This window comes from Dipodomys merriami, unplaced genomic scaffold, assembly GCF_024711535.1.
Source record: "Dipodomys merriami isolate MVZ:Mamm:240054 unplaced genomic scaffold, mDipMer1.0.p SCAF_6, whole genome shotgun sequence".
Lineage (NCBI taxonomy): Eukaryota > Metazoa > Chordata > Mammalia > Rodentia > Heteromyidae > Dipodomys > Dipodomys merriami.
Genome location: NW_027206179.1, coordinates 10,112,806 through 10,134,996, shown reverse-complemented (window position 1 = coordinate 10,134,996; position 22,191 = coordinate 10,112,806). Strand labels below are relative to the sequence as shown.

General features: G+C 37.1%; 1 protein-coding gene across 1 annotated transcript; it reads right to left on the bottom strand.

Moving 5' to 3' along the window:
• Nucleotides 1–2,508: 2,508 nt before the first annotated feature.
• Nucleotides 2,509–6,641, bottom strand: LOC138814292 (vomeronasal type-2 receptor 116-like). Its single transcript, XM_070003296.1, has 4 exons — nucleotides 6,255–6,641; nucleotides 5,339–5,566; nucleotides 4,325–4,448; nucleotides 2,509–3,425 (listed from the first exon to the last, which is right to left on the bottom strand). Exons 1-4 carry the CDS (start codon nucleotides 6,639–6,641, stop codon nucleotides 2,509–2,511), a joined length of 1,656 nt encoding a protein of 551 aa, XP_069859397.1.
• Between the last annotated feature and the right edge of the window lie 15,550 nt (nucleotides 6,642–22,191).

Here is a 22,191-nt window from a genome sequence, read left to right as displayed (position 1 = left end):
TCTGTCCTATTTATCTTTGAACTTCTCTTTTCTGTGCCATTGACTTTCTCCCTGCCTGCCATCCATACACACTTGCTTCAACACATCAAACCATTCATGTATGCATTGTCTTCATTCCTTCATTTAAGAGAAAAGAGGGTTGTGTGAATTTAGTAAAATCTCAACTATGAAGAAATTAGCAAGAATTACAAAGTGCTATGCCAAAGCACTAAAATCAAATATCACATGAGGATTCAGTATTTTACACAGTAATATAAAATCAAGTCTAATAATGAAATTGTAAAATAAGAAAGCTAGACAAAACTCTAGAAACTGACAAGGTATTTTGATCATATCTGGATTACCGTATTGAGGAAGTTGGAAATACAGTATACTTACATTTTCATTTGTTAAACAGCATGCCCTCAACCCCCCTCACAATATTTGTCAATACATTGTTTTATTTTTAACAAAAATTTAATTAATACGAATTAATGGTCAGTTACATAATCATTTGTTTGAAATGTAAATGGGAAAAGAGGTTCAAACACTTTGGGAAGCAGTATAGAGGTTCCTGAAGACTCCACATAGAGCTCCCCTATGACCCAACAATCCCACTTGTGGGCATTTACCCAAGTGATCACAAAAACGACTATACTAAAGCTACCAGCACAACTATGTTTATCACAGCATTATTTACCATAGCTAAGATATGAAACCAACCCAGATGCCCCTCAGTAGATGAATGGATCAAGAAAATGTGGTATATATACACAATGGAATTCTATGCCTCCATCAGAAAGAATGACATTGCCCCATTTGTTAGGAAATGGAAGGCTTGGAAAAAATTATATTAAGTGAAGTAAGCTAATGTCGAAGATACATAGTCCCATGGTTTCCCTTATTTGCAATAACTAGTATATGTCTAGGAGAAGCAGAAATGGTCAAAAGCTCTGTATGTATTACCATATAAGATGATGTTAAGTGAAATGAATCCCAAGAGAGGGACACAAGTGCTTTTTTCTTTCTTACTATTGTTTTTAATATATTTATAATATATTATGTGATTTTTTGTTTCTTTTGTATGCTCTTCCTCCATGGTTTAAAACCTGTTTTCACTGCATTTGATTCCTGTACCTTGAATTTTGTATATACATTTTTTTTAGTTTGGGGAGGGGAAGGAAAATAACAAAATGCTGAAATAAGGATGCAAGTTGATCCACTGTATAAATGAAATGTTGTAAACGAACTTTACAACTTTGGTGAGGGAGGAGGGAGAAGTGTGTAGGGAAGGGATAGTAGGGGAAATACAAAGGAAGGGGTAACAATGCTGGATAGGAAATGTACTCGTTACCTTACTCATGTAATGGTAACCACTCTGTACAGTATCTTTATAATAAAATATGTATTAAATATGTATAAATAAATTTAATTAGCTTCAGAAGAAACATGTAATGAGTACTGGAACAGACAAGAAACAAGTGCAAATATGTCTCTATGTCTTAAATATGTGATTTTTTAGACATAGTATTGAAGCCACTAAATCAACCTATTTGAAATAATAAGTAATGCTTTCCTGACCAAATTAAGAGTTTTGAAAGATGACAGATACAAAATGTTCAAATATCAATAGATTCTCATACGTGATATAATTACAAGAAATAATCTTTTTTTTATTGTGAAAATACTGTATAGAAGGGTTACAATTACATGGGCAAGATAAGAAATAATCTTATGTATATTTAATGCAGAAATTTTTATGTACCAAATAATAAAAAGTGGATAAACAACAACAAATTGAGAGTTATGCCATGCCATGCCAGAGCCAACTATGATGCACTATGTATCTTTTTATTATAGGCGTTTATCCTTAAGACTAAAATCTTAAGAGAAAACTCACAATCTTCTACATTGTGACCTTCAATTGAAGAGTAATTTTGTAGCATATACAAGTCATTCTTAAAGCCCTATGAAGAAAGCAGAATGAGAGGGAAGTCGAAGAGACAAGGAGATGGAGAATCAGAAAGGGAAAAAGAGACAGAGAAATAGGAAAACTCCCAGAAAAGAGACTCAGGATTATTGCAAAAGACAAAGGTGTGAATAGAAATATACAAGTATTGAACAAATCAATCTCTAAGGATCATGTTAAAAGATGAAACTTTTTGAAGAGGAAGATACTAATGAAATGTATTAGAAGACTATGCAACATGGTAGTGTGTGGACAGGAAGATAGTATACTTGAAAACTCAGAAAAATGAATGAGAAAGACAACAGTGAAAAGAAACTGAGAAGAAGGGTAAGAAGATTAAGTACAGATAAAATAGGAGAACCAAAACTATACAAAAAAATCAAATTTAAGTGGTTATCACCACCACTTATGACTACCAGTACTAGAAAAATGAGCAAAACACCGTTATTCATTGGAGTAAAAATTCCACATTACAATGTAATAAAACAATGGAAAATGACTCTAGATTTAGATCACACCTTCGTATTCAAATTAAATATAGGAGTTTATTCATAAGAAAGCTAATTTCTCCTACTATGTTGTCTTTTATCCCTAAAGCCATGCAGAGAATTTCTATTGGGCATTAACAATATATTGTAACATTTGGGGACAAAAATGCAGCCTAGGAGCCCTATGGCAGAGGCTAAGATGGAGAAGACCTCCACAGCCACCATGACCTTCCCCTTGGCACTGTGGTAGACAGGCAGGAAGGTGAGCCACACACTGCAGAACACCAGCATGCTGAAGGTGAGGAACTTGGCTTCATTGAAGGTGTCAGGCAGGTTCCTGGCCAGAAAAGCCATAGTGAAGCTGGCCAGGGCCAGGGAGCTCAGGTATCCCAGGAAACAGTAGAAGGCGGTGATGGAGCCCTTGTTGCACAGGATGATGATGTGGCCATGTTCAGAGTGTACATCTGTGTCCAAGCAGGGAGGAGCAGTCCACAGCCAGAATCCACAGAGGGTCACCTGGATGAGAGTACAGATGGGGATGATGAAGTTAGGAGCCCCTGATACCAGCAACCCCCTCATTGTTCTCCCTGGAGAAATGGACTTGAAGGCCAGGACCACAATCACTGTTTTGGCCAACACTGTGGAAACAGCCACAGTGAAGACAAGTCCAAATGTGATCTGCTGCAGGATGCAGGTGACTGTGTTGGGACGGCCAATGAAGAGCAAGGAACAGAGGAAACAGAAGATGAGGGAGATGAGCAAGATGTAGCTGAGAGTCCGGTTATTGGCCTTGACAATGGCAGTGTCTTGGTGTTTCACAAATATTCCCAAAACAGCAGCAGTTAGCATAGAGAAGCAGAGAGCCATGCAGGCCAGAGCCATGCCCAAAGGATCTCCAAAAGCCAGGAAACTTTCATCTCTCAGGAGGCACTGATTTCTCTGTGTGTTGGCATACTGATGATGTGCACATTTCACACAGTGGTCCATCTCTGGTAAAGAGTGTAAGCTATCATTAGTTCTTATTTTGAACTTCTTTTACTTCAAAAATTAGGAAATTATTCCCTTAGATGTAATGATAACACGTCATTAGTAAATATTAATGCACTTTATATCTTTTCTAAATCATAACTTCCTCCCATTTTCATCTTCTTTATTCAGACTTTTTAATTCAACTCCTTTTTCCTTCAGTCATTAACAGATGTATTGATAATGTGCACTTTGGGGCATTCTCCTCTCCTAACAACAATTTCCTACACTTCTGAACATTTATTAACTGAACTGTGCCCTTTTGTGCAATCCATTTGAAAATTGTAAATAATGTAGGTTACACTTAGTTACACGTCTTTATAAAACATTAATTTTATCCCAGTTGCTCATTCTTGAATTCATCTCAACCTATTTTTCTCTCCAAGTCATCTGTAAAGTAGTATGAACAGAGAAACCCCTCTTGGGCACTTTATAGTCATGCTCACTTCTTAAAGTGAATCTACCTTTCTGAATACTTCTCTGTTCCATGAACAGTTCTGGGCAGAGAGAAATAAAGATGTGCAAGATCTATGTTTCCTGTGTGAATAAAATTAAAAATTTAAGGTGAGCACTGTCCTGATAAGACATGTTTAGTTTCATATTAGTGTTTGCACTTTGTCTTACCCTAGTAATAAGAGGAATTTCTGGAGCTAAGTTTGCCTGCTGTAGAGAAGAAAATATTACTGAAATATGCAATTCAAGCCCATGATCTATCATATTTCATCTAACAGTCCACAACTTGTCAAAATTAAAATATTAACAGAGAAAAGCAGAAAGTGCTCTGAAATCTTAATGCCCAAGTTTTGCATTGACTTGAGCCTGAGGAGAGATGAAAAAATTTCTTCTGAAGTCTCAGACTTACCTGTGTCATTAGCAATCTCATTTTGTGGGCAAGGGGTACAATCAAAGCAACAGGCAGCCTTTCCCTCCAGAGGGGATTTCCTGAATCCTGGACCACATGTCTCACTGCAGACAGAGTGAGGAGTCTGAGGAAAATCAGGTATGTGTCTGTAACTCTTCAAACTTTCATAGCCAAAACTCCAAAAATCCATGATTTGTAAAGAATTGGTTATTAAGAATAATGTTTCTAGGTAGGAAAGTGCAATTAATTGAATTGTTACAGATTCCATATCCCATGATTCCCAAAGACTTACGTGCTACAAGTCGATTCCTAGCCTGTTGAACTATTCAGCAGTAAGCGATCTTGAAAGGATTGTACCATATGGCAAGGAAGTTCATTTGATTGTACAGTCCTATGGAACTTGGTGAATTCATGTCATTATATTTTGTCTGCCTCTCATCTGGGACAAGGGGGAAAGCCTGGAGGAAGACCTTACTTTTATAAGCTCAATATATTTTCCTCTTAGTTTTGCAGTGGCCATGAAGCATGAATCTTGATAGAGGTGCCTTCAGTGACTCCTTTCACCAAAGATGCCTAAATTACAGATGAACTAACCATTCTACAGAAGAAACACAATAAAGATCTCCACCATATGAAGTGATTCATCAGATAGGTTATCACAGAGTAGGAATCCCACTAGAAAACTACTATTTTTGGATTAATGACAATGTTCTGAATGAAGAAGTAGGAACACATTTAATTTTTTTAGTTCTGATCCTGGGGCTTGAGGTCAAATCTAGGCACTGACCTTGAGCACATTTTGCTCAAAATTATCATTCCACTACTTGAGTCACAGCTCTACTTCCAGATTTTTGGTGGTTCATTGGAGATACCAGTCTCACAGGCTTTCCTTGTTGGGCTGACCTTAAACAAGGATATTGAAGTCTCAGCTATCTGAGTAGCTAGGTATAAATTTAAAGGATGACTTTGCTTATTTGTGTGTCCTTAAAATTACTAGGATTAGATCCAACTCACCCGTATAGTACCAATGGACCATTGTACCATTTCTTCAGATAAAGACAGTTGATTACCGCGTAGAGCATATGGAGAAAACTTTCCTACTTTCACCTCAAGTTCAAGACCTTCTGGAAAATTCCAAATGTTCAGAATGTCATATTCTGGGTCTAATTTCCTATTATCATCCAAAATCACTTGCTGTCCAACAGAATTGTGAAACTGGATGTTCCTCAGATAATGGACCAGCTGAAGAGAGACATCATATTATGAAGTACATCCAGGGTTCAGTCAGAAAATCTGAACTAAGAAAAGCTCCTGATTGCCTTTCATCTCTGACTCTGAATTTTAGACTAGTACAGACCCCTAATGAAGTAAGTGTCTGCGAAAAAAAGTCTGTGGAGGAATAAAAATAATCTTTCTGAATCCTGGTCTCTAAGAAAAGGAATACATGTCTTTGTTCAAGAGAAACCAACACAATATAGTCACGAATGAGACAATTCTCAGTTGCATAGTTAGAGTTTATCACAAACTCTATTTTTATTAATGTCTATAGTTTGAGATTGCTCAATTTTTATTATGAAAGTTGAATGAAATTAGATCACATATGATAAATATGGAAAACTCTGTCCAGCAGGTCATCCTTTGCTATTCCTCAAGAAATATATAGGTAAAATCTAGTTTAAAAAACATTAGCTGTGGGCATGTTGTGGTTATTTATAAGTAAATAAATTTATAAGCCAAGTACTGGTTACTCACACCTGTAATCCCAGTTACTCAGCAGGCTGAGATATGAGTATCACCATTTGAAGTCAGACTGGGCTGAAAAGTTTGTGAGACTTGCAAAACCACCGGAAACCTTCAATTTCATAGAATAACACACCTTCTAGGAAGTGCCTCTACTCATAGTGTGTGCTATACACATAGATGTAATTACCTGTGCAGGGGAAGGCAGTGTCCCTTTTCCATTTCCCACTGTTTGAACTTCTGTTTGTTGAAGAAGAATCTCATGGAGAGCCTGGGCCACAGCATACACAGCATTGTATATATTGTAACTGTGTCCAGACATAGTCATGTCAAAAACACGCCCAGGCAACGAATCCAAAGAGGCATCATGGGGACAGTTGTCCCATGTTACACAGTCAGACTGAGGATTTGAGCAATTAAAAGACAGAAGCCATATCCTAGCAAGAAAAATGTCTTCTGGGTATTTGGAAGGATTAACTGCCTTGACAAAATCTGTGAATCCAGAAATATCTACATGATGTTGTGAGAAAATAAGGGGTACATGCAATGAGCCTAGCATGAAATATCTCCTTTTCATGGTGAAATCCCACTGTGAGTTCATGATACAAACTTTGCCTTTTATTAAAAGTTGCTCAATGCACACGATTAAAGGTATTAGTGAATCATTTTCACCATGTATTATGAGGACATTTGCTGAAGATTTATTTATATCATTATAAACTGCCATGGATTTGAGTACATGTGATATTGATTGGCTTGAGATCACTAGCTCATAGGCTACACAAACTCTGTTCTTGGCCATCTCTTCATTCAGTTCAGCCAGAACCCACAAACCATTCTCATCTTGTAAGTTCAACAGTCCCACCCAGTTCCACCCAAAGTGAAGCAGTAAGGAGACCATGGCATTGGCTATTGATGTGTCCTTTGGAGCCATCTGATAGAGAGCAGGAAACTTGTGATGGTTGTTCAGGGCATGAGAAAAAGGCCCAAAGGTAATCTAAAGGGAAAGGAAATTGGGTGCTTTATGAATTAGAGGATTGCCATTCCATCAAAATTTGAGTTCTGATGTATGTGAAGAAGCAGTTGAAGTAGGTGGAAGGTCGATTTCATTTTAGTTTTTGAAAAAATAATTTGTTTTTGAGTAGTTGTATAACATATAAATTGTAAAATATCTCTGGATATTTTCCACTAATTCCATAAACTCCTTCCATCTATATCAACCCCACCCACTCCCTGGCTTTCCTAATTTCATTTTCACATATATAGGTTGCATATTCTGTGTTTACCCACCCATCTATTACCTATTCCTCTCATGTTTTTTGTCAGCACCTACCCTTCTCAGATATCCTTCAGTTTTCTCATGTTTATTTTTGTACTGTCAGTAGATAAGAAAAGTCACAGCATGGAGTTCTACCTGTATGTATACCATGCTTTAGTGAAGTATATATATGAGACTATGTGTGTGTTCCATATTTTTTCATATTACATGTTCATATTTTAGATCTAGTTCTCACATATGAGAGAACACATTACATCTTTCTCAATCTGAGCCTGACTTCATTCAAGATAATATCTTTGTGTGTGTGTGTGTGTGTGTGTGTGTGTGTGTGTGTGTATGAGTGTGCAAATATATGCCAGTAGAGGGGCACAAACTCATGTCCTTATGCACTTTGATTTTTCTCTCAAGACTGGTCTACCACTTGGACCAACTTGTTGGTCTACCAGCTTGTTGCTGGTTAATTGCATGTAGAAGTTTCCTGAATAGCTAGAATTACTGGTGTGGGCCATTAGTACTCTTCTCAACATCTTCACACTGGCAAGTCATTTTCCATTTACTCATTCTTTTAAAGGAGATTATTGATAAGGTTTGCAACAATAAGTTATTTGTCTGCTCTAACTCTTCCATATCCTTTCCCAAAGATAGTGGGTTATGTATCTATATCTCTATCTTTGAGTACTTATTCTTTGATATCACAAAATTTGGTAGGATTATAAATCTAGTCTCTCCCTATAATTCTCTTCTAACACCTGAAATTACACCAAACTAGACATTTTTAATAACTTTTGACACCATCATACTCACCTGTGGAATTCTGTAGAGTCCCAGCAATGTTCCAATATAGTCAGATGTTAATCCTAATGGTCCGGTAAGTACTGCTGTAGACCTGCTGTCTCTCCTACAGGAGTAGTTTGGGATCTTGTACTTCCCAAAGAGCCAAATGAAGGGATTCTTAAACATTGTCCAAGTTCTGAATTGAACATCATAGACGTCAAATCCCAGAGTCCAGTTACTTAAAATATCAGGGTTTTTGTTGATCTCCTCAATAGCAAAAGCCAAAGCCAACACAAACTGATAATTCTTGAAGACAGACCTGCATAATTAGCATAGACATATAGGATGATTATTTAAAAACTTATGACTTTGGTATAGTAAATACTTGCTTCCTTGCCAATGAATTGTTTAAAATATTACCCCAATTGGAATGGAATATGAATGTAGTGTGTTATGGTTGTATAGAGAATTAGATGAAGACATGAAGGGCATTTGTCATGAATAACATTCTGAAACTCAGTTAAGCAGAGAGAGAGCTTGTTTCCCCTCCACCCTGCATCACAGCCAAAATTTTTTGGAGTAGATTTTTATGAGATAGGAAATATTTTGTTGCCTTTATCTTAGCGCAACTTGCTACACCTGTGTGAAAAATAAATCTTTTGTTTTCAGTCACCCAGTTTTTGTTATGTGTTTATATGGCAGATCAGGCTAACTAATGAATGTTCAATTTAAGAGCAACTTTCAGAAGCAAAGTGTTAGTTGTGAAATATTCTATAGCAAGCTCTGCTCATAGACCCAACATATTGAACAGCTCTTCCTGCAAAAACCAGCAGAACAAGAGCTCTAATATCAGGCAAGGGAATTTTATTTTTATTTATGTAACAAAACAAAAGGGATGCATCCAATTCCAAGGAATTCATTATGAAGAGAGGAACCCACAACATGAGGGTTGAGGAGACAATTGTGAACAGGCTTTACATTCAAATCCCAGTTCCAAGGCCACCATGGTAAAATGCAGTGATCACTACTCTCTTCCCAGTTTGCTTAGAGTGAAAAAATGAAAAGGAGCCAATAGATAAAGAGGATCAAAGTAACTTTCATTTTTTTCTGTGGGTCTTTTCTGTGTGTCTGTGTGTGTGTGCAGGTGTTCATGTGCCTCGATGCACTTGCATGTATCCTAAAGAAATTAGTGAAATTAACTATCATTATTTAAATGTAAACAATAAAGGCACATTTGAAATATTAATGAAAGGAATATGTTGGTCAACATGACTGTAGGTATGAAGTGGTCATAAAGAAAGCCTATAATATTTATGAAGTATTCTAAACAGAAAAGTATAGTGAGTTTGAGGAAAATCTAATTAAACACATATATTTATGAATAAACTGAAAGCAAGAATGAAGATGTGTGAAAAATATTTCTTAAAATTTGACAACAGTATTTTGAAATAAACAAATTTAGATGAGAATATAATGTAATAGACATAAACATGAAATTATAATCAGAGTTTTGACCACAACATCTATAGCAAGGTGTCTTATGATGAAGTACTCACACTTGAATTGTACATACAGGAAAGATATAATAGAAATGGGACCCATATCATATAGGTGTGCCCCCATTTTCCTACGAGCTTACTCTTCAGCATAATCTATATGTCAGGAGAACATGGCAGGAGATCGTTATAATACTGAAGAAAAAAATTATTCCTGGAAAGGTGGCTCAGTGATAGAATGCTTACCTTGCATGCATGAGGCACTGAGTTCAATTTCTCAACACCACATAAGCAGAAAAAAGCCAGAAGTGGTGCTGTGGCCCAAATGGTATAGTGCTATCCTTAGCTGAAGAGCTGAGGAACATCACCCAGGCCCAGAATTCAGGACTCATGACTGGAAAAAAAATTATCCACTAAGATTATTGTATCTAGCAAAGATACCCGTTAGAAATGTAGGAAGTATAAAGATGTTCCCTGAGAAGCACAGGTAAGGGATTGTATCTCCACTAGACCTTTATCACAAGAAATACTAAAGTAAGTCATCCCAAAACAAAAAAATATATAAGAATGTATACCCTGTATCTTCTGAATGCAATAAAATTTGAGTGGAACAGCAACACAAATTACAGAAAATACTCGCTCAGGAAAGTAAACAATTCATTGCATAGTCTTCAGTGGGTTTTGAAGTGATAAGAAATTTAATTGTTTTTGGGACTCAATGCAAAAGAATACATAAAATATCAACTATGGCACACAACAAGGCAGTTCTCAGAGAACAGTTCATGTCTGTAAGTGCTTATATCAACAAATTAGAAAAATCTCAAGTCAATACCCTAATGATTGCACTTTAAAGACAGACCTGACAATTCCAGGAAGATGGTGGCATCATCACAAGTCAACTCCCTATGTGTCTCTGACAAAACAGACACTTAGGGTACCAGCATACACTTCACCTCAAGAGATGCACACCAATCAAACTTTATAGAGACTCATTCTTTTTTTTTTTTTTGTCAGTCTTGGGACTTGAACTCTTGGCCTTGGCGTTGTCCCTCAGCTCTTCAGCTCAAGGCTAGTGCTCTACCACTTGAGCCACTTCTGGCTTTTTCTGCTTATGTGGTGCTGAGGAATTGAATCCAGGGCCTCATGTATGCAAGGCAAGTACTCTACCACTGAGCCACCTTCCCAGCCTGGAGACTCATTGTAATAAAGAAGTAATCTCCTGTCAGAAATACAAAAGCAGAAAACATAAAGACAGCAGACAGACTTCTGCTGAGCAGCTGCAGTCTAGGCCCTTCACCTCCCCATGCAGCCTAGAGAGAACCAGAAGGACATGCCTGAAGTGCCACCAATAAAAGTTTAAACAGAAGACCAGTGTAATGCTGAAGAAATCACACCACACTGCAGTAAGCCTAGGAACACTAGGAGGGAAAACAGATCAGATCTGAAATCAGATTGAGGACCCCTACTGAGAGTCTGCTCCAGCTGACACAACACAGAGGAGGAGAGAGAAACCACAGGATAGGGTGTGTGTATGTGTGTGTGTGTGTGTGTGTGTGTGTGTGTGTGTGTGTGTGTAAACCAGAAGAGGAGACTGAGACTACCACATCCAGACACCGAGGCCCCTCACCAAGACTCTTCTGCCAGCTCAAAACTGGCTCCAGAATCGGTGAATTCTCATCCGGGACCCTTCCCTGGAGGACCAGCTCCTTGTGGTTATTCAAACTGCCCTGACTGAATCCCCTGCCCTAAGGAGGAGGGAGCATATTTGAAGAGGGCAAAGATCCAAACTCTTTTCCCATACTGTTTGTCATTCACTACTATGGGAGTCCCCTGGGACACAGCCCTGCCTCTCTGCCAGGAAACTACAACGCCAAAGTTTTCCCCAAATACCTGCCATGGACTAGCAATGCTACACATAGGCAAGGAATCAAATGGGAAAACAACTCCACAACTGCACCTGTGCCAACAAACTACAACTCCCAAACTGATGAAAATTCCCGCCAGCAGACAGGAACACACAAGGGAAACACATGCAGCCATAGAGGTACCTGGAAACACCAGGACTCACCTCTACACAGGAAAGAAGGCTGAAAACTATTACATCCTCTATTACGTTTCCAACCCACATCTCTGATGGGAGCAGCTGCATATAGCTCCTGTATCAAGTAGAGTCAAATTACTATTTGGAAATAAGGCTCTTGCTCTAAAGGAGTCCTAGTGGGCAATTCCCATAGAAACTGCAATACAGAATAGCCCTGATCTCTGACACACTGAACAGAGAACCTTAATTTTTCTTCTTTTTGCTTCATCAGTCTTTAGAAAACATGAATTTTGAAGTTGAATGTTCTGGGTCAAAAACAAGATGATTTGAAATATTTATTTACACAATTTATAAGGTATTATTTGTATTGAGCACCTGTAATATTCTACTCATCCTCATATCACTTTTCTCTCATCAGAAGTAGTGCTGAACTCTGACATTAGACAACAATTATCTTACCTCTATTATAGAAGGTAGCATTAGGATTCAGAGAGCTTAACCCATTTTTCTTTACCTGATTCTGGGCAGGGTTGAGGCCTCTCAGCAAACAGTAGCTTTTCCCTGAGAGGCTAGCTCCTGCAACACTCAGAGCTCAGCCTGGAGCCATTCTCAGAGTTTATGTTTGTTGAGTTTCAATTGTTTGTTTTTACTGCTGTAGGGAGGGGCAGCCTCTGGCTCTATTTACCCAGTGAAGAAAGTCAAAGCATTCTCAAATGGAAAGTTTGGAATAAAATCTTTCAAGCAAATGGCCCCAATGAATAAGCCCGAGTACCAATCTTAATATCTCAAAATAGAGTTCAAATTAAAATCAGTAAAGAAAGAAAGAAGAGCATTACATACTAATAAAGGGAACTATACTATTATATTATGAAATATATATATGAGTTTTATAGTATATACTACATATGCTAATTATATAGTATTTACTATACTGATTATACTACATGAACTAAACAAACAACAAACTATACAAAAAGATATGACAATTCTAAATATCTTCAAAGGCTGGAACACCCAACAAACACATACTGGTTGATTTAAAAATACACATAAATCAAAACACATTGATAGTTGGCGACTTCAACATATCATTGTCATCTCTGGGTAGGTTAGGTAAGCAAAAGTCACCAAAGCAACCTCAGAACTATAAACTAAATCGACCAAGTAGATTGAACACACATCTACAGACTCTCACTCAACAGCATCAGAATATACATTCTTTTCAGCAGCCCATGACAATCCCTCAAAATAGGCCACATGTTAGGTCACAAAGCAAACCTGTGTATATTAAAAAAGAATTTGATGTTATTCCTCTGAATCTTACCAGACCACACTGGATGAAAATTTGAGCTCAACCCCAAAAGCTGTCAGAGAAAAATCTAACTTATAGAGACAAAACAACATATTATTGAATGATCAATGGATACTCTAGGAGATTAGAAGGGAAATTCAAATCTTTACACAATGTAAGAACAATGACTACAAAGAAACCCCAGCTCCGTTGGGACATACTAAAGACAGAACACAGGAAAGTTTATAGTTCTGAGCATTTATGTCAAGAAATTGGAGAAAACACAAATGAACACTTTAATGATGCAACTCAATGTCTGAGGAAAAACAGGAACAAGCCAAATCCCAAATTAATATACAAAAGTGGATAACAAAAAATCAGAAATAATTGAATTAGAGAGTGAAAAAATCATATAAAGGATGAACACAAAAAGCTGGTCCTTTGACAAAAGTAAAAATTGATAGCCCCTTAGAAATTTTGACGAAAGAAAGAATGCCAAAATTAATAAAATTAGACTTGAAAATGGGAATATTACAACAGAAATATGCAAGATTCATAATGTTATTAGGGAATAATTCAGAAACCTTCATGCCAGTCAATTCAAGAATCTGGGAAAAATGGAAGTATCTCTGGAGAACATAGATATCCCCAAACTGAACCAAGAAGATTATCTCAAGTAAATGAACCCATAACAAATAATACAATTGAAATGGCAACAAAGAACCTCCTTTTCAAGAAAAGCCCAGGACCAGATGGATTCACAGCAGAAATCTATATGGTCTTCAAAGGGAACTAAGTCTCATACTCCTCAAACTCTTCAATGAAATACAAAGGGAAAGTTCACTATGAAACTCGTTCCATGAAGCCAACATAACACTAATCCCAAAAGCAGACAAGAACCTATGAAAGAAAGAGAACTATAGACACATCAATTTGATGTATATTGATAGATAACTTCTCAACAAAATTCTGGCTAAAGGCATTCAACAAGTAACCAAAAAAATTCACACACTATGATCCAATGGGATTCATTCCAGGATTGCAAACCTGGTTCAATATAAGCAAGTCAATTAATGTAATTCAACACATCAGTAGAAGCAAACGTATGAACCACATGATCATCTCAATAGTTGCAAAGAAACGTTCGACATGAGTTAACACCTCTTTATGATAAAAGCTCTGGGGAAGCTAAGAATCCATGGAAGATTCTTCAATATAATAAAGTCTGTATATGACAAAACCAGGCCCAGCATTATACTTAATGGGGAAAAATTGAAACCATTTCCTCTGAAATCAGGAAGAAGACAAGGATGTCCACTGTCTCCATTTCTCTTCAACATAGTGCTAGAATTCCTACCAAGAGAAAAAAGGGAAGAGGAACACATAAGGGATCCAAATAGAAGAAGAAGCAAAGGTATCCCTCTTTGCAGACACTATAGATTCCTCAAGCTACTTGAGTTGATTTAAACTTTGAATGGAAGAAAGACAGCTTCTTCAGTAAATGGTGGTGGCAACATTGGTTAATTACTTGTAGAAAACTAAAGCTAGATCCCTATCTATCTATCTATCTATCTATCTATCTATCTATCTATCTATCTATCTATCTATCTATCTATAACTATATCTATATCTATATATCCTGCACCAGAATCAACTCCAAATGGATCAAAGGCTTTGGAGTCAAAGCAGACACCCTGAAAACATTACAGGACGGAATAGGAGAAACCCTAAGTCTCCTTGGAACAAGCTGAAATTTTCTCAATAGAGACCCAGAAACACAACATATCAAAGAAAGGTTGGACAAATGGGATTGCATGAAATTGCAGAGCTTCTACATGGCAAAGGACATAGCTAGCAAGATCAACAGAAAGCCCACAGATTGGGAGAAGATCTTCACTAGCCATACAACGGACAAGGGTCTCATATCTAAAATATACCTGGAACTCAAAAAATTAAATCCGCCAACAACAAATCCTCAAAGAAACAACAGCCCAATAAATACGTAGGCTAAAGTCTTAAAGAGAACCTTCTCTGAATAGAAAAATGAACTTTACAACTTTGACTGGGTGAGGGCAGGGAAGTGAGATGGGAAGGGATGGTAAGGGGAAACAAAGGAGGAGGCAACAATGCTTGATAAGAAATGTACTCATTACCTTGCTCATGTAATTTTAACGCCTCTGTACGGTACTCTCACAATAAAAAATGGCAATTTTATAGGGTGGCAAAAAAAGAAATGTACTCAGTACCTTCCTCATGTGCCACGCCGACTCCAGTGGAGTCTGCTTAGCATGGGAAACCATCTATCAGAACAAGATAGGGGCTTCAGAGACCTATCTCTGAGTTTTGGGACTTCACCGAAGTCTACCTCAGAGAATGGGGCTTTACAGAAACCTATCTCCAAGTTTGGGGACTTCACCGAAGTCTACCTCGGAGAATAGGGCTTCTAAGAGGCCTACTCCTGGAAAAAGGCTGGCAAGCCCCTGGGAAAGATGTGTTTCTGCCTTTCTTTTCCTCACTGTGTAAGAGTGCCTATTAATCTTTTACTGTTTCTACTGCTCTTTGTACTTACTCATTGTCAACGTTCCCTTATTCAAAGCTCTTTCTTAAGAGTGTTAACGACTCCAATATCTGATGAGTGTCTTAAAAATATGACTAACTCACCAGAGTTAAGTGCTACCCTGAAACCCCTCTTATGGAGGCTAGTAGACAAGCCATAAGCAAATATAAAAGTATTGGGGGTTTCACGAAGTCATTTCAGCAGAAGGAATTGTTTGTAACAGAGTTGCAAGAAGCTCTAGGCGCGGCTAGAACAGAAAGAATGTATGGCAATTGAGGAGATAACTACTTAGGAGAAAGAACTTCCTGTTACTCTCTTTCATTTACTAAGAGACTTGCTAGATCTAGGCCTCCGTGACCTTACTATTAAAGAAGGAACAGGAAAGATCTTATGGGACAATTAAGGCCTCTATAGAAATAAGGTAATGGTTAGATGGTGACAAACGTGGAAACCCATTATATTTCTTAGAGATAAGTCGGAAACAAGTGCCTTTCAGGCGACCAGCTGGTGACCACCCAAGAATGAAGCCCTGCAGCAAGATTGTGTAAACTTTTGCCCTTTCAGGCGACCAGCTGGTGACCATCCAAGAATGAAGCCCTGTAGCAAGATTGTGTAACCTTTTGCCTTTTCTTATGGAGACTTTTTGCTATAAAAGTTTGTTATCCTCTGCATTAAATCGCACTCAGCATCCACTCCTAATGTGTGTGAGTTGTCTGCCATCTCCCCATCCTATTCCAGGTTCCTCCCTTAGGTGTCCTCCGTCGTCCCGACAGAACCCGGTCCGCGGCACTCATGTAATTGTAACCTCTCTGTACAGTATTTTCACAATTAAAAAAAAACTTATTAAGAGGAAAAAAAAAACTTTGGCAAAGTAGTGGGGTATAAAATCAATCCACAAAAATCAGTTGCCTTCTTGTGTCCCAACAATACTGAAATCAGAAAAACAACATTATTTGTAATAGCCTCAGAAAAAAGAAAATACTTTGGAATTAACCAAAGATGGGAATCATCTATATTTCAAAGCCATAGTAAGAAAAATAGTTTGGTACTGGCACAAGAATAGGTCACCTGAGGAAAAATACAATGGAATAGGAGACACAGAAACAATCCCCCAAACATAGAGACACTTATGTTTTATAAGGGAGCCCAAAACACAGCTTGGAAGAAAGATATTCTCTTATTGCAGAAAACTGAAGTTAGATTCTTATATATCAACTAGCACCAGAATCAAGTGTAAGTGAACTAAAGACCAGATAGTATACATATATTACAGGAAGAGGTAAGGGAAATCCTAAGCATTCTTAAAATGGGGTAAGAGTTTCTAAACAAAGATCCAGAGTCATAACAAATTAAAGAATGACTGCATAAGTGGGATTGTACTGAAATGATGAGTTTCTGCACAGCATGGGATATAGATAACAAGATAAATAACCCACAGTATGAGAAAAAATCTTCATACATGAGACAAACACCTCATATCTAAAATATACATAGGGCTAAAAAAATTAACCTTCTAAGAAACCTCCCAAAATTCAAAAACCCATAAAGATTTAAAAAGAGAGACTTCTTCGAGGAAATAAAAAGAATGGCCAATAGACACATGAAAGAACATGTGTTCAACATCTCTGGCCATATGACAAGTGCAAATGAAAATAACATTGAGATTCCACCTCTTCTCCAATTAGAACGGACTTTATCAGGAAAACTAACAATACCAGATCTTGGCAGGAATGTATTCTAAAAGGAATCCTATGAAATTGTTGGTGGGAATATAAATTCATTCTACCAATCTGGAAAGCAGTACGGATTTCCCTTAGAAGACTAAGCAATTCTACTCCGGAGCATTTATCCAATGGACCATACACTAGACCACACTAAAGCCCCAAGCTTTAAACAACCATGTTTATTGCAGCCTTGTTTACAATAACCAAGGTATGAAGTAAACGCAGTGGACAAATAGAACAAGAAAATGTGATATATATACACCATGGAATTCTACTCATCTGTCAGAAAAAATGATGATTTACCATTCACGAGGCAATGGTAAGACTTCAAAAAAATTATATTAAGCAATGTAAGCCAGAGCCAAAGAAACACAGTTGGCATGCTTCCCCTCATTATCTGTAACTAGAATATATCTAGAAATATACAAGAAAACACATGAAGTGACATAAATAAATAAATTAATATATGTGCAAACACACTGGGAGATGATAACTTATATAGGACCCTAGACATTAACATACACAGGCCAAGAGAGGACATGCATAGGAATGGTGGATGGTAACTCGTAGCTATATAATAGATGGCCATATAAAATAATAAACTATGAAATGAACTCTAAGAAGAAGAAACAAAAGATATTTTTGTTTCACATCAAGGCTGTTTTTTGTCTCTTCTTTTCTTTGTTTGTATTTGGAAGGGTGAGAGGGGGCACATAATAGTTGGAACAAGGAGGAACAAATGATACTCACTGGACACTATGTGGAAGATGAACTGGCCATCTTGTGAGTATGCACAGTAAGGGAAGACTGGGAGAAAGAGATGGAAGAGGAGACATGGTTCAAAAAGAATTGTCTTCAATATTGATTACCTAACTCACGTAACTGTAAGCCTTCTGCATATCAACTCTATAATAACAATGAAAAATAAAACCAAATTATAAAATAAAATAAAAAAACTGACGCATTAGAAACAATGTGATTGAACTGGCAATAGCAGATCTCACTTCCAAGAAGAGCCCAGGACTTGATGCCTTTCAGCCAAATACTAAAAGACTTTTAAGGAGAATTATCAATTATCAAACCCTTCAATGAAATAGAAAGTGAGGTAACATTATTCATTCTATGAAGCAGGCATTCCACTATCCACAAACCAGATAAGGGCACATTGAGGAAAGGGAACTTCAGGTCTATCTCCTTGATGAACATTGATGAGACATTCTCAGCAAAATACTGGTACATAGAATCCAAACACTAATGAAAGAACTCATATAGTATGATCAAACTGGATTTGCCCCAGGGATGCAAATTTGGTTGTACCTATGTAATTCAGTTAGCATATTACAACACATCAACAGAAACAAGGATAAGAACCACATGATCATCTTGACCAATGCAAAAATATGCAACACCCCTTTGTGATAAAACCCTGGAGAACCTAGAATCCTTGGAATGTTCCTCAATATTATAAATGTTGTATATGACAAACCTACAGCCAGCATTATGCTCAATGGTGAACAAGTGAAACCATTTCCCTAAAATCAGGAACAAGACAAGGACATCCATTCTCTCCATTCCTCTTCAACATAGCATTGGAATTCCCAGCAAGTGTAGTAAATAAGAGAAAGACATTTAGGGGAACCAAATAAGGAAAAAAGAACTAAAACTATTCCTTTTGACAGATATTATACTGTACTAAAGGGACTCCAAAATCTCTCCCAAGCTACTAGAGTTGATACAGAACTTTGGCAAAAATAGCCAGGTATGAAATCAACCCCCCAAATCAATTGCCTTTCTTTATGCTGTTAAACAAAACAAGTCAGATATTAAAGGTATTGAAAATGTGTTTATTAAGCACATGTGCCCATCACACTGTAGTGAGGCCAGAAATCCACAAGGAACACTAAAAATGTGCACATAACATGGAAATGCAATGAATTATTCATCAATCATAAATGAATAAATTATTGTAATTAAAAATATTCAATTTAATTAACTGATTAATACTTGCTTAAATGTGGTGTTTTTCAAGGAAAATTCTTTTTAAAAAAATGTTGTACCTGAGTAATAAGTACATTTCTTATCAAACATTGTTACTTACTCCTTTGTTTTTCTCCCACTATCCCTTCCCTCCTTCACTCCTCCTTGCCTCCCCCAAAGTTGTAAAATTCATTTCCTACATAGTGTCTTGTGAGTATCATTGTTGCATGGTTCATCCTTTGTCCTTGTTTCAGCATTTTGTTATTGCCCTTCCCTTTCCCAGATCAGATAAATGTATACACAAAAACTTATAATATCAGAAACAAAGACAGTGATTGCCAGAGATAAACCAATGGAAAAATAAAAATAAAATAAAATAAGAAGTAAGAACTAGATACCGTGTATTGGCAACAGCAAGGTCAAAAACCAAAAAAAAAAAAAAAAAAAAAAAGACCTGTTGTTCCATGTCTGGGAGTTTATTTCAATTAGTATCATTTTGTATGGCCATGTGTACATAGATAATGAGCTATTATCATTCTCTGTCAGGACTATCCGAGGCATATACTAATTATTACAAATGAGGGAAACTATAGAGCCTCTGTTTCTTTGGATCTGGCTTACTTCACCTAATATGATTTTTTCCAAGTCTTTCCATTTCCTTATGAAAGAGGTAAGGCCATTCTTTCTGACAGAGCATAAAATTCCATTTTGTATATATACCATATTTTCTTGCTCTATTGAGGGGCATCAATGTTGGTTCCATAACTAAGCTATGGTAAATAATGCTACAATGCACATAGTTGTGCTGGTAGCTTTAGTGTGGCCTTGCTTGTGACCATTTGTATAAATGCTCAGGAGTGGGATTGCTGGATCTTCTTGGTTTCTCCTTGGTAGAGAGCTATGTCTTAAGGAAAATTTGTAGAAATTATGTGATCATTGGAACAAATAAAAATGAAAACAGAATATGAGAATCTATAGATATAGGAAAAAGAGCAATAAAATGAAACTTTAACAACCCTTGCTTAAATGAGGAGTACAGATATTATACCAAAGAACCTATGCTACATCTCAAGAAACTAGAAAATCAAACCCAATGTTAGCAGAGAGAATGAAATAATCAAGTAGAAAAAAAAGAATTATAGGGCTGGGAAGGTGGCTCAGTGGTACAGCGCTTGCCTTGCATGCATGAGGCCCTGGGTTCGATTCCTCAGCACCACATAAGCAAAAAGAAAAAAGCCGGAAGTGGCGCTGTGGCTCAAGTGGTAGAGCGTTAGCCTTGAGCCGAAGAGCTGAGGGACAGCGCCCAGGCCCAGAGTTCAGGCCCCACGACTGGACCTAAAAAAAAAAAAAAAGAAAAAAAAAGAAAAAAAAGAATTATAAAATAAAAACACAATAGCAGTAGTCAATATAGCGAAGAAGAGGTTCTAGAAAAACAAAAGCCTGATAAGAATGATGTAAAAATCATGAACCATCAAAGGGGAAAGCAACAAAATTACACACACCAGTACATACCTCCCATCATTCTGGATGCCAGAATCAGTATGGAGAAAAAGGCCATGTTACTGAAAAATGATCTACAGATTCAGTTCAGTCTACATCAAAATTCCTCTCATTTCTTTCACAGAAATAGAAAAGGCAAAATGAAATGTTATGGAAAAGGAATTCATCAATTAGCCAGAGCTATGTTCAAACAGAAAACTAATTCTGAAGTATCACTATACCTGTTTTTCTCTTACATTGCAGTGCCATAATAGCAGAAAAAAATACTGGTAAAAATGGACACATAGATCAAAGAAATATAAGACCAAATAGTAACTGAAAACAACTACAGATATCTGATTCTTAGAGAAGTTATCAAATAATACAAAGCCTAAACCTGACACTGTTAGCCAAGTGTGGCAGTGTAGAAGTGTCAAACACTCAAACTAGACCCTGTATATTTTAAAACTCAAAATGAATTAGTTCTTAATAGAGACTAGAACTTTGCAAATAATAGAGAAAATCATGAAGGAAAACACACATACAAAATAACTTACATGAGATGTATAAGACACTATGTTGAAAACGAAATTTACAACTTCTGGGGGCAGAGAGGGAGGAGTTGGAGTGGTGGGGAGGGAAGAGATAGTAGGGGAAAATAAAAGGAGGGGATAACAATGCTTGATAGTTACTCATGTAACTGTAACCCATCTCTACAGTATCTTTACAATAACAAAAGTAACTTTAGTAGAACTCAGATAGCTCCTAAAATAAGAGTAAGAATTAAGGGCTGCTTTTGCCTAAGCGGTAGAATCCTTTGTCTCATTTTCAAGTCCCCAAATTCTACTCCCAGCACTGGAAATGTAAAGGAACTGTGCTTGTGTCCAATTGACAAGCTTCAGCATAATGAAAGAAACTGAAACAAACAAATGAATAGTTAAAAACCTTGTCAACTATTCTTCTTACAGAGGATTCATAGTGTAGTGTAAAACAATTCTAAAACTTAAATAGCAGTAGAGAAAAATCCAATCAAACAGGTGCTTTAAACATTTAAAAGTAGAGCTGGGGGTTGGTGACTTATGCCTGTAATCCTAGCTGCTCAGGACACTGATATCTGAGTATCACAGTTCAAAGCCAGCCTGGGCAGCAAAGTTCCTGAAATTCTTTATATCCAATAAACTAAAAAAAACTAGAAGTGGCGCTGTGGCTCAAGTGGTAGAGTGTTTGCCTTGAGCTGAAGTGCTCAGGGACAGCACCCAGGCCCAGAGTTTAAGTTCCACATCTGACAAAAAATTAAAAAGTACAAAAAGAAATTAGTATCCCCCAAAAGTTCAATGATTTGTGCAATCAGGTGAGCCATTGGATACGCATCAACCCAGACAGAAATTGCAGTTTTGATGATAGTCTATAAAAATGAAAGATGAGAGATTCTTCAAGCAAATAAACTACCTCTACTGGTGGCTCATGCCTGGAATCCTAGCTAAACGGGCTGCTGAGAGCTAAGGGTCC